Below are 12914 nucleotides of genomic sequence, written 5' to 3'. Positions count from 1 at the left end.
CCCTCTCTAATCAGGATCGGCCTTTCACCACTTTGTGTCCGTTGGCAAGATCTAATCTTGAAGCCTATTTTATTCGATCACACGTTGTATTACTTAACACGATAATGCATTAAGTTGTGCCTTAACCACGTGGAGGTTTTCGTGATGATATATTAGAAGGATAGTAAAAGTCAGCGGAAATGTGGACATTGTTCAAGCGTGTTGATGTCGTAAATAAAATATTTCTAGGTTTGACAGAAATTTTTCTAAAATAGTTGCAAAAATATTTCGAATTAAATTGTCTTGTCAATATCTAGACCATCATTCAACGCATAGAAGTACATACCATTGCTATATGCTTGCAGCTGTCCTGTAATCCTGTCGTTTAGTTTTAATGTCAATTTCTGTTTTCTGTTTGTATTTTCTGCTTTCAAAAACAAGACAGCGTACTGGGAGCGGGGTATGGCAGAGATTAGATTAGATTTGATCGGATCAACCTACAGCATACAGCTAACACATAGAAACACATCATTGCTATTATTTTTGCAACTATGATCCTGATCAAGAGAATTTTCTTATCATGATATCGAATTGCCAAGATATCCCTAGATTTTATTGGGGATAATCAATGGTGTGATATCGCAGCATTATTCGGAAAATAACCTTATCGGAGTTTCCTCCACTTATCCGTTATACCTTGCAAAAAGGAGGGATTTCTGTTTGATTTAAAAATCGCCGTGTTGACCAAGCAAAATGCTGCACCCAGTTAGTTCATGCAATGCGCAGCTAAACGAGCAACTTACAGAATGATGAGTGATAGACAATATCGTATGTTTTAACTGACTACTAAAACCGTTAGTTTGAGGCTTGGCAGGTTTGTGAAGTCAACGGGCTTTATGAACCTTCTCGTTTACTAATATCCTTAACGTCTATGCATGTCCGAACATGAGATCATCAATAAGATTCTTTACAACAAAGAAACATCATTTAGATTCTTCATTACGAGGAAAATATAATACCACCGCCCCTTTCGCTAACTTTGACAAAGGTGCAAGGCAGATTAGCCGATTGAACCTCCCAATTTACTACTCATGGACGAACCACAACCTGCAAATAATTTAAATTTGCAACTACCCTTTTTAGTAGTAGTGCACTTGCACAAAATCACCACCCCCCCAAAAAAAGAACACACACAGCCAACAAAATCCAACTGAATCAAGACATGTAAGAATCAATTACAATGGAAAATGAATTTGACATATTAAATGGAACAGATGAATTTCCATATCCTACATCTATAGTACGAACTGATTTTAAAAATTTCGATGATGAAGAAATTGACGAATTTTTGTACAAGAATCATCGATTTACATCCATGGATGTATTGATTAAAGAATTATCTGATTTATCCAAGAATCTAAACCAGACATTATTAGATTTGGTCAATAATGATTATCATGATTTCATCAAGTTGGGTAAGTCAATCAACGGAGGTCTTGACCTAATTAATATCATATCTGGGGATTTAAAAGGGTTTAAATTGGAGTTAATTAGTTATAAGAATAAGTTCAATACGGGATATAAATCAATAAATAATTTGCTTGTCAAGCGACAGAAGCTCATTGAATTGAAAACTAGTGGGAAGCTATGTTTGTTGTTACATGATCAAGCAATTGAATTTGACAACTGTATTGAAGAAAAGAATAGCGATTTAAGCACTCAATTAAAAAAGTTAACCAGTTTGTATTTGTCAATTATAAATATATCCCAGTTTCTAGAGAAACGAGAGTTACCAAATCAATTTCAAAATTCATATTTAGCCAACAAGATTTCTTCCTTGAAATTTGAATACAAGAGTTATTTGGATCAAGTTACACAACGGGAGATTCACAGAAAGAAAGATAAGAACCCAGCATTAGTATTGGAGTTGCTAAACATTCATAAGATGATTGGACAAGAATCTGACATTTTAAATATACTCCATAAGTAGAAGCTGTTAGCGCTTATGTATAATAGAGATTCATATTAGTACTATATCAGCTAGTGCTGACATTTACACAGTCAGTTGAAATTTGTATGTAGAGTACTATTTGCACTTAGCAAAATCTCAGTGTAAATTTCAGCACCAACCACACCGCGACAAATCAATCTTACTCTGCCTATTTTTTTTTCAGGTTCATTGGAAGGCTAAAGGGTTAACAATACCAATTGCAATTACACAACATTAAAACAAAATGGTATTAGGACAAGTCCACGCAACAAGACATAAATGGGAAAACGTTGAAAGCACACCCTTGCCAAAGGATATCCCTGAAGTCGACGAAGTTGGTGCCACATCTGCTCCATTATTAGCAGCATCATTCTACATTGGTGAAAAGTGTAAGCCATACAATGACGACTTTATGTTGTGTAAGCAAGAATTCAATGGGGGTACCTTGGATTGTTTGAAGGAAGGCAGAAGAGTCACAAGATGTGCCATTTCTGTATTAAAAGATATAAATAAATATTGTTTTGACGAATTCAAGTTGAACTACGAATGTTTGGAACAAAATAACCAAAGCTTAGGTAGATGTCGTGCATCGGAAGGTGTGTTAAGCAAATGTATTTTTGACAATTTGAAATTAAAGAAGCAAATTCCTGGTGTTGAAGCACAAATTCACGAAAAGAAAAACCCAATCTACGCATCTAGTTCAAAGGATGCAAGAAACGTTGCTGAATTCTTAAAGACAAAGGAAGTTGCTGCTGCCCAAACCGATTAAACGGAGTAGCTGTGATACCTATAAGGGAATTACCTCAATAGTCTGTATTTACTGGTGGTATGTTTTTATATTGCATTTCATTTCATTTCCATAAATATAAGTTAATGATTCGTAAGACAGTTGTCGCAAAAGGATATGGGTTTGATTAGCCTTGCTTGTATGAGTTTTTATGTACATTAGAAGTTCCTGTGATTGTTAGCCTTATTCAATTTATTTATTAGTATAAACTTACCCTGTAAACTTATCTTACAAGTGAATAAATCTCCAATTGAAAGCTTAACACTAGTTTAACCGCCTTACCTCTTTCTAACAGCTTTGATCTACTTTTATTTGTCAATTGTGATAAAGATGGCATTTCCATTTCTTTGTATGGTTGTTATTCCTGTATGTAAACTTACAACATCTCAATTCCACCAATTTTTTTTTGTTTACAGAAGATTTCATTTACAACCAACTTTGTAGACCAGTAAGTAATCACTGCCAATTAATATGTTTGGTGCATCTAATAGCAATACAAGTGGTGGTGGGTTGTTTGGATCGTCAAACACCGCAACTTCGGGTAATTTATTCGGTCAGAACTCAGGGTCAGCTGCACCTGCTTTTGGACAAACGACAGGGACAACGACTGGTTTTGGGCAACAACAACAACAACCAGGTTCTACATTTGGATCAGCCACTACTGGTGGTACAACCAATGCATTTGGATCAAATACTGGGACAACTGGTGGGTTGTTTGGGCAACAACAACAACAGCAACAGCCAAGTACTGGTACCGGGTTTGGATCTTCAGGTACTACAGGAACAGGATTGTTTGGACAAAGTAATACCAATACCCAACAATCTAGTGGATTATTTGGAAATACATCTAATGCTGCAACTGGTTCTACTTTTGGAAAGCCAGCTGGTACTACTGGCGGTTTGTTTGGTTCTGGAAATACTCAAACCAGTACCTCTACACAGCCATTGTTCGGACAAGCAAATAATACTGCTGCTCCTGCCGCTGGTGGATTGTTTGGAGGTAGTTCTACAACTGCTCCATCTTCTTCAGGCGGTCTTTTTGGTAATAAACCTGCTACAACTACTCAACCTGGAGGTCTCTTTGGATCAACTGCACCTGCTTCAACCACTACAGGAACCTCGGGTGGGTTATTTGGAAATAAACCTGCCACTGGCGGTCTCTTTGGAGGACAACAACAACAACAACAACAGCAACCTCAACAACAAGCTCAGCAAAGTGGATTATTTTCCAACAACACAACTAATACGCAACAACCTTCATTCACTTGGAGTCAACCACAACAAACTCAACCATTACAGAACACAAATACAGTCACCACCACATTCACTCAAGCAAACACCAATATTAATACCTACACACCAGCAATTAATGACCAATTAATCAAAATCTGGGAGCAATGGGATCCAAACTCTGCCAAGTGTGCGTTGAAAACCCATTTGTATAATAAATTTTCTGACCAAGAAATTTCTATATTACTTCAACAACAAAGACCTGCCAATGAAACACCCGAGGATTGGGACAATGCCATGGATAAGCGTCCCGGAGCTAACTATTATCCTATAAAAGTCACTTCATTTAATGATATTGCTCAAAGAATTGAAACTCAATTGGACCATGTTGCTAAATCTAGGGTTTTACTTAATTCCATGAATGAAAAATTGAATTTAGTTTCTACAAAACATGATTTGGAAAACACCACAAGAATATTAAAGGCTAAAGCTAGACATACTAAATTATCAAGAAGATTATTGAGATTAGCTACCGTGTTGGCTATTTTGAAATTGAAAGGATATCCTTTATTGCCCGAAGAAGAAGAGATTTCTAAACAATTTGATTTACTAATTTCAAAATTAAATGACCCAAGTAGCTCGATTGGGAAATTAAGTGATATTTTCGCTAGATTGACTATATTAAAAGAAAGAGCCGAGGATTTGAATTATAGATTTGATAACTCAATCAATGTATTGAATAGTGGGTTAGCTTCAGGAAGTAGTGAGCCTGAACAGAAAGCCAAGGATTCTGGTAACACCGATGAAACTATCAACAAAATTTCCAAAGTGTTGTTGAAACAACAAATGGGATTGAATTATTTGAATGATGTTTTAGAAAAAGACTTGGAACAGTTGAATAAATTAGAAAAGAACTAGGTACTATATACAAGCAATGTAAATTAAGACAAAAACCGTTTTAGTATGAATGTAGGATGGTCATATGTGACAATGGATCTAAATTTATGGAATGTTCGATAGTTGTGTCTCATTTTAGCGCGGACCATGTCCTTGTCTAAATCGCAAGATTCAAATGATATGAATGGATTATCAACAGTTGCATCAGTAAGTGTATACTTTGACATATCTTGCGTGTTGTCACTTAATGTGTGTAGGTACTGTAGTTTGCTCTCGCCGGATTGGAACTGTTGATCATCTACAGTCAAGGAGTGTCGAGGAATAGCCACCAAATTGTTTATCTTATTAACCAACTTTTGCTTTTCCTGTTGGATATCTATCGTAGGGTCTTGAGGTATCGAAGCATCCTTATCGAATAAATCTCCCGTTTTTGAGTCTACTGGACCCATGTGATGCAACCTGGGGTTGACACTGTACAATAACTTGAGATAGAAGCCGGATTTGTTGTAGGATTGGTATGCTAATGGAGTGGCTGTGGCAGTCTCTAGTGAAGACAATGTCTTGAAATGTCGCATCAAATATTCCAACTCTGTAGCTGTTTTAGGTGGTGGGGACAAGGATATGATCGCTGCGACATGGTTCTTAAAGTAATTTCGAACTTGCTTGTTCGTCAAATGCAGCAACGTGCTCATCTTCACCAGTCGTCTGGATACAAATGTTACCACGGAAGGATTTGCACGTCAAAATATTTCCGCAGACTTTTTTTTTGCACTTCCTTTAAAGCACTTGGCAAACAACCATGGACCAAGATGATATAGTCACAAAGATAACAAACAAGCTATCTACATACTTGAACAAACCCATCCATGTCAATCTAACAAAGTCAATCATATCGCAATTCGAAAAGAACAACTCGTTTGATCCCTTTGCCCAATTTGTGAAAGTCTTGGGGATATCACAGGACCATGCCAATGAGTTGTTTCGTTACATTAGGGACAACTACAGCATAATTGAAAAGAGCTTACAGTCAAAGAGCACCACGACTGGCCCACTTGCATCAACAACAAAAGACAAGCCCAGATCCAGATTAAAGCTCTCGTTTGACGAACTAGATGACCTTGATTCTGAATTGCATGGAATAATAGCAAAGCCAAAGCCGAAAATGCGACGTGCTTCACTTGAAGACGAGCTAGATCTTGAGCTTGCCAAGCCGGCAGCGCCAAAATTTAAACGAATGAAGAAACAAGATGCATTACGCATAAAACAGGAAACACCAACGCCTAGCCCGGCCGCTTCTCCAGCTTCTCCAGCTTCTCCGGCTTCCCCAAGTGCCAATCCACGAGATTCAGTAAAAAAGACAATCCATGCATCCAATAAAGAGGAATACGCCCCTATAACCCCAAGTTCAGAAGAATCTCTAGATGAACTAGAAACAAACATTGAAACAGAACGAGAATGGTACACCATAGACGAAGAAGGAACATACGCCAGAGACGACGAGTTTTCGGAAAATTTCACCTCATCTAGACAGTACAAGAGAACTAAGGTTGCAAGTACGGGATATGATCCACTCACAGGAGAATATATAGACACAGATCATACCGCCGACCACGACTTTTCTCGAATTCCTATAATAAACCACGTTTTCATACCTCCTTTCTTGCAAGCTTCTCAAGAGTATTTACAACTCCAGATCACTGGTGGCAGTATCAGAGGTATTGGTCCTACTGTCAATCCCATAAAGGACTCCACTTCAGAATTGGCAATTATGGCACGAACTGGATCCATGACTGTACAAACGAGAAGAACCCAAAAGGAACGCGCGTTACAAGCTAAAGAAAGAACGGGCGTTTCGCACGAGTCTACCACTGATGCCAATCCAGATAAACAAGAAAAGAAACCAGAAGATGATACAAATAGAGAAACAATTCTCGAACAAAGAAGAAATCTTCCCGCATTTGCAGTCAAACATGATCTTATCACTACCATCAGAGATAATCAAGTAACAATCATCATCGGGGAAACTGGGTCCGGTAAAACTACCCAATTGACTCAATATTTGTATGAAGAAGGATTCACTAATCTTAACGGAGTGAAACAAGTAATTGCATGTACACAACCAAGAAGAGTGGCTGCAATGTCGGTTGCCAAACGTGTAAGTGAAGAAATGAATTGTAAATTAGGACAAGAGGTGGGGTTTACTATTAGATTTGAAGACAAGACTGATCCAAATAAGACAATTATAAAGTACATGACTGAAGGTATTCTACTTAGAGAGATACTTGTTGATCCAATGTTGACTAACTACAGTTGTATTATAATCGATGAAGCTCACGAGAGATCACTAAACACTGATATTTTACTAGGGCTTTTCCGCAATTTGCTAATGAAAAGACGGGACCTTAAATTAATAGTCACAAGTGCAACCATGAATGCAGATAAATTTACTCGATTCTTTGGAACAGCACCACAATTTACCATTCCAGGTAGAACATACCCGGTTGAAGTATTTTTCAATAAGAATACATGTTCAGATTATGTCGAAGCTGCAGTTAAGCAAATACTTACTGTACATTTACGAAACAGCAGCATGAGCTCAGGCGAGTATGTCAACGATGGTGATATTCTTGTATTTATGACTGGTCAAGAAGACATTGAAATAACGTGTGATTTACTTCGAGAAAAACTTGATCTTCTTGAAAATCCTCCACCGTTGGATATTTACCCTATTTATTCTACCATGCCTAGTGATTTACAGCGAAAGATATTCACCAAGAAGAATTTGCGTCGTAGGAAAGTTGTTGTGGCTACCAATATTGCCGAAACTTCCTTGACTGTGGATGGAATCAAATATGTCATTGATTGTGGATTAGTCAAGGTGAAATTATACAACCCCAAGTTATCAATGGATACATTACAAGTTGTCCCTATATCATTAGCCAATGCTGACCAAAGAAGTGGTAGAGCAGGTAGAGTTGGGCCCGGAATAACGTACAGATTATATACTGAACGAGCAATTGATTCAATGTACATCCAACCAATACCGGAAATCCAAAGAACTAATCTCTGCAATAGTATGTTATTACTAAAATCATTACACATCGAAGACATAAACAGGTTCCCATTTTTGGATTCGCCACCAAAGGACTTGTTGAATTGTTCATTATATGACTTATGGGCCATTGGAGCATTGGATAATCTTGGAGCATTGACACAATTGGGTAAATCAATGACTAAATTCCCAATCGAGCCAACATTAGCAAAATTGATTTTATTAGCTAGTCGCCCCGAGTTCCACTGTTCTGAAGAGATGATAACCATTGTGGCTATGTTATCGGTGCCAAATATTTTTAGCAGACCCAAAGAAAGAGCAAAAGAGGCAGATATGGCCCGGGATAAATTTGTCATTGCTGAATCCGACCACTTGACCTTGTTGAATGTTTACACTCAGTGGAATATAAACATGGGTAAACGGATAAATATAAGTGCTTGGTGTAACAAGAATTTCCTCCAGTTGAAATCATTACTTCGTGTGAAGGATATTAGGAAGCAATTACTTTTAATCATGAATAGCAGCAAGTTACCATTATTGAAATCTCGATCTGACGATGATATAAGAAAATGCCTCGCAGCTTCATTTTACCATCAAGCAGCAAAACTAACGAAGATGAACTTGAGTGGGAACCCAGAGTTTGTAAGCTTACGTCATAATTATATGAAGATGTACTTGCACCCAACAAGTTCATTGTTGGATAGTAACTTATCCACGAATTTTGTCATTTATCATGAATTAGTGCTTACGACTAAAGAATATATGAATTATATTACTGTTGTTGATCCTATGTGGTTATTGCAATTTGGATACAAGTTTTATACTGTTGCTGATTCATACAAGGATAAAATCAATCTTCCAATTACTAAGAAAAAGTTTGAACAACAGCTTGCTGAGGATGCCAAGTTGTATCAAGAAAAGTTGCAACAACAACAAACTAGAAGAGTTACCAAGCAAGACAATTCAAAAATGTTGTTTAAAAAGAGAAGAGCTTTCTAGGTATCGTATATTGTTTGGAGCAAGCCACCAACGCTACCATGTACACAACTTTCGTGCCAAGTGGTTCTTCGGGGCATTGTCCTAGTAAAGACATTATCGTAAAGGTAATTAGTATATTAGGTATCTATTATAAACAGGAGATATTTTAATGAAGAATAACATTATCTATTAAACGAGCCTTTTCGTCGCTATTTTCTTTTGGTACTTTTACAGCGGTAGAAATGATTGCACCAACACCAGGTTCCACAACCTCAAGATCATCCAAGGTTTCCGGATGACTGATTGCAATATATTCAACTTCAAATTCTGGATCGGCCTTGATGACTGGTTCAATGACATTCATGATTTCCTTGGCTGGAACAGGGGCTTTCTTGTCGTTGTAGAAAGCTTCACCTGAATGCAAAGCTTTGTATATAATTGAACTTCTGTTTTTCATTTCCTGCGACAAGTATTGGTTTCTGGAGGACATGGCTAATCCGTTAGCTTCCCTCAAGGTAGGCAATACCCTAACAGTGGTGTCCATAATTAAATCCTTGACCAAGTTCTTAATAACCACACATTGTTGAGCATCTTTTTGACCAAAGTAGATTTGGCTTGGGGTGACGATGTTGATTAATTTTGTCACCACGGTAGCAACTCCTCGGAAAAACTTAGGTCTGCTTTTACCTTCCAATTGTTCGGAACATCCTTGAACAGTAACAAACGCACCACGTTGCTTTTCAACATCAAGAGTTATACCGGAAGGGTACATCTCCGTCACCTTTGGGATAAAAACAGCATCAACTTTCTTGCCGTTGCTCTCTTCCAATAATTCCAAATCATGGTCGATTGTTCTTGGATACGAGTCTAAATCTTCATGAGGAGCAAACTGGGAGGGGTTGACGAATATGGAAACTATGGTCTTGTCATTGTCTTCTAACGATTGGTTGATTAATGATATATGACCGGCATGTAAGGCTCCCATGGTGGGGATGAACCCGACGGATTCCTGATTAAGCAAACATTGTAATCTCCACTGTCTTACTTGTTTCACGGTACGGAAAATTTGCATGCTACCTGAGACTGTCATCTTTACTGGTATGAAGTTTGTAATTATGGTCGTCTCGTATGGAGTACTAACTAAATATATAAGTGAAAAAAAAAGAAAAAGAAAAAAAAAAATAATTTCTTTTCCTCGGGCATCTTTGTCAGATCAGAAGCCGCGACGGAAATAACCAGTGTCCGTTATTCACACAACCTGACGTAGTAATGACGTAGGAGTGTCATGGGTATGTCGTAGACAATCGCTTAAATTATATCATTCAGAAGCAATTGAAAATTTCCTTGAGCACGTTTGTGAAAACCCAAAAATAAAAAGCTATCCCCGGCAATTTATCCTCGGAAATAAGCATTAGCAATCCGGCAATAACATGGCGTGGTTTAACTCCATGGAAGTTCTCATATAAGGCTATGCACCTATGACGCAAGAACATTCAACTGCCACTAACCGAATAAGGAACTTTTAAGATCTGAAATAGTTAATACAATGTTTGATAAATTTGGTTGGTTGCAATTTTTTTTTTTTTTCAACCAAACATCGACAGAATATTCAGTACTCACTCGACAATCGGAAGCCTACAGTTAATAGAGCCTTTGTATTGCAGTTAATTGTTTTATGTTAACGAAGAAGCAAATGGTCAAATATTTCTATGAGTCTATATTAAATACACGTGAATCACTCTAAAATATAACAATTAACTGCAACACAACCTGTTATTTGGATCAGACACTTTAGCAAAATCAAAAGATCCAACTGAAAGTGCCGTGAACACTAGATGATACTATCACAAAGAAAACAACAAAGCCAACGACACTGATTGGACTACATAGGGGGAATCAATGTAGTTATTTGTTTCAATGTAGTAAGGCCGTTGTAAAAGGTATTACTTATCCTGTTGTGACAACCCAATAACTATACTCTCTGAAAAGCAAACTTACCCCTCGAGCTATGACTTTTGACTGGTTTTGGCAGGATAAGACCAATAGTGCAATAATTCTAGAATAATTCCAGTCAGTGTTTCCAGAAGATCCTGAATATCGAAAGCTTTGAAACTTCGAAAACTTCGAAAACTAATAAACCGAGAACCTGATGAACTTATATTATCTGTTTTCTCAGGTTCAATTGTGCCGGATCTACTGACAACACTGGAGCTTCAAACAACCAACGGAGGGAAGTAAAGAAAGATCAGAGTTAGAAAATCAATTGTGCAAGAGGCAGCATTCCCCTTTATAGTAATTGCTGCCACCAAACACCCCTGGTTACCCAAGCAACCTTGTAAACGTAAACATTCAAACTGCACCGGAGATAATTCACACCAGCTTAACGCCGTGAACAGCCACAATCAATACCCTTGAATAAACTTTAATCCATGTGACAAAAGTCTAAATCGTTACAATTGTTTCGACCCCACAATGACGCACATCCTTTTGTTCCGGATACGACATTCCAGGGATTGAGCTACCTATATCTGAAATAGTCTCTGGTGAACACTCCTGGCTGTAATCACCGTTCTTATTTTTTTTTTTCAGATGCTGATTGTGTGGGGTGGGGAGGACGCAAGGATTTTTGGCGGGGTTGATAGAAGAATTTACCTCGGACCAAAAACGGGAAATTGATACTTAAATAGCAGCCATTTCGGTGTTTTTCCAATTACATCATTATACCCTAACCAATATGTCGTACACTACCGAAAAGAAGATTTCGTCAGCACATCAATTTCGTGCACCTGGAAGCACAGTTTTGCCTGAAGATGCCAAAGACTTAAAACTTGTTTATTTCAAGTACAAGACAAAAATACCTGTGGCTGGCAAATTAAAGTTCAATTTAATATTTTGCCATGGTACGGGGTTCAATAAATCTGTGTGGACTTACTATGTAAACAAATTATATTCGCTCTGTCAAACGGGTTCGACCAGCTGGGCCATTGACTCAGTAATTTCAATTGATCAAATTGGCCATGGGGATTCGAGTCTTGAAAACGAAGGGAAGTTGGGTCCTATTGTAAGATGGGATGAAGGTGGTAAAGATGTGATTGAAGTTATCAAACATGAAATTGCCACTACTGGCGATTTCACTAATGATGTCAATTCGCGTAATGTTGTCATTGGCCATTCCATGGGTGGATTCAATGCACTTTATGCCAGCTTCTACGAACCAACATTAATAGATGCATGTGTTCCTATTGAACCCGTTATCTATGGAGAAGCTGGTGGGTTGGACAAGTTCAAGAAAATCTTTGGGAAAATCGCAAAGATTATGATTGACAAATTTGAAGATATGCAAGAAGTTGAATTCTTTTTTAAAGAATTCTCATTCTATAAGAATTTCCATCCTCAGGTATTGCAGGATTTCATGGAAGATGAAATTGTAGCTGAAGTTGATCCAGTCACTAAGGAAAAAAAGTATAGACTCAAATGTAAAATCAACAATCAAATGTCGGCCTATCTCGGGGCATTCATGTCCATTGCTATAGGGATGCACATTTTAAGTTTAATCCGAGTTCCAATTTTCCATGTAATTGGTAAAAAGGCCGTGTGGAATCCTCCTAATAGTATTCCATGGATTAGATCAACTATTAATCCTGAATTCTTGGGTGAATCCTTTGATATTCCACAAGGAGAACATTTAGTCAACGGAGAGCGACCAGATGAAGTTATTTCTATTATAGCAAAAGTGCTCGAGACAAGAGCGGAGAAATTCCCAGCTGAAGCCAAGAGGATTCCTGCTAGTTCTGGATCAACCAGGGATCAAATTGCCGAAGATCAATTTCAAAAATTACTTGATATGAAGTTTGAAGAGGTCTATGGGTATTTCATTGAGCAAAGAGATCCCCGTGAAGGTGCAGCTCTGAAGTTGTAGACATTTGGGTTAGTTGTATAGCTTTAAGTAGCACACGAAGGAACCTACAATATTCCTGCATACAATGTCATCATCTCTGAGT

General features: G+C 37.7%; 5 protein-coding genes across 5 annotated transcripts; all 5 read left to right on the top strand. All coding sequences in view use genetic code 12, as the record gives it.

Annotated features, from left to right (window-relative positions):
- Positions 1-1207: 1207 nt before the first annotated feature.
- SPAPADRAFT_59823 (Golgi transport complex subunit) lies at positions 1208-2073 on the top strand (the record flags this gene model as incomplete). The annotated part of the gene is made up of 1 exon (XM_007373914.1): positions 1208-2073. A coding segment is annotated over one exon (496 nt), but the record flags the coding sequence as incomplete, so codon positions are not given.
- Positions 2074-2213: 140 nt separating this feature from the next.
- SPAPADRAFT_49436 (uncharacterized protein) lies at positions 2214-2738 on the top strand (the record flags this gene model as incomplete). Its single annotated transcript, XM_007373913.1, has 1 exon — positions 2214-2738. The coding sequence occupies one exon, from the start codon at positions 2214-2216 to the stop codon at positions 2736-2738; it is 525 nt and encodes a 174-aa protein (XP_007373975.1).
- A 448-nt stretch (positions 2739-3186) lies between these two features.
- Positions 3187-10181, top strand: SPAPADRAFT_70509 (DEAH-box RNA helicase; the record flags this gene model as incomplete). The annotated part of the gene is made up of 3 exons (XM_007373911.1): positions 3187-5866; positions 5996-8810; positions 9148-10181. The coding sequence occupies 3 exons, from the start codon at positions 5683-5685 to the stop codon at positions 9329-9331; spliced, it is 3183 nt and encodes a 1060-aa protein (XP_007373973.1).
- On the top strand, positions 3205-5609 carry SPAPADRAFT_59818 (FG-nucleoporin; the record flags this gene model as incomplete). The annotated part of the gene is made up of 1 exon (XM_007373912.1): positions 3205-5609. The coding sequence occupies one exon, from the start codon at positions 3228-3230 to the stop codon at positions 4902-4904; it is 1677 nt and encodes a 558-aa protein (XP_007373974.1).
- Positions 10182-11599: 1418 nt separating the features above from the next.
- On the top strand, positions 11600-12893 carry SPAPADRAFT_59815 (triglyceride lipase; the record flags this gene model as incomplete). Its single annotated transcript, XM_007373910.1, has 1 exon — positions 11600-12893. A coding segment is annotated over one exon (1109 nt), but the record flags the coding sequence as incomplete, so codon positions are not given.
- Positions 12894-12914: the final 21 nt, after the last annotated feature.

Source organism: Spathaspora passalidarum (genome assembly GCF_000223485.1).
Source record: "Spathaspora passalidarum NRRL Y-27907 unplaced genomic scaffold SPAPAscaffold_2, whole genome shotgun sequence".
Classification (NCBI taxonomy): domain Eukaryota; kingdom Fungi; phylum Ascomycota; class Pichiomycetes; order Serinales; family Debaryomycetaceae; genus Spathaspora; species Spathaspora passalidarum.
Note: the sequence above shows the minus strand (reverse complement) of the source record. Positions and strands in the feature narration are given on the sequence as shown.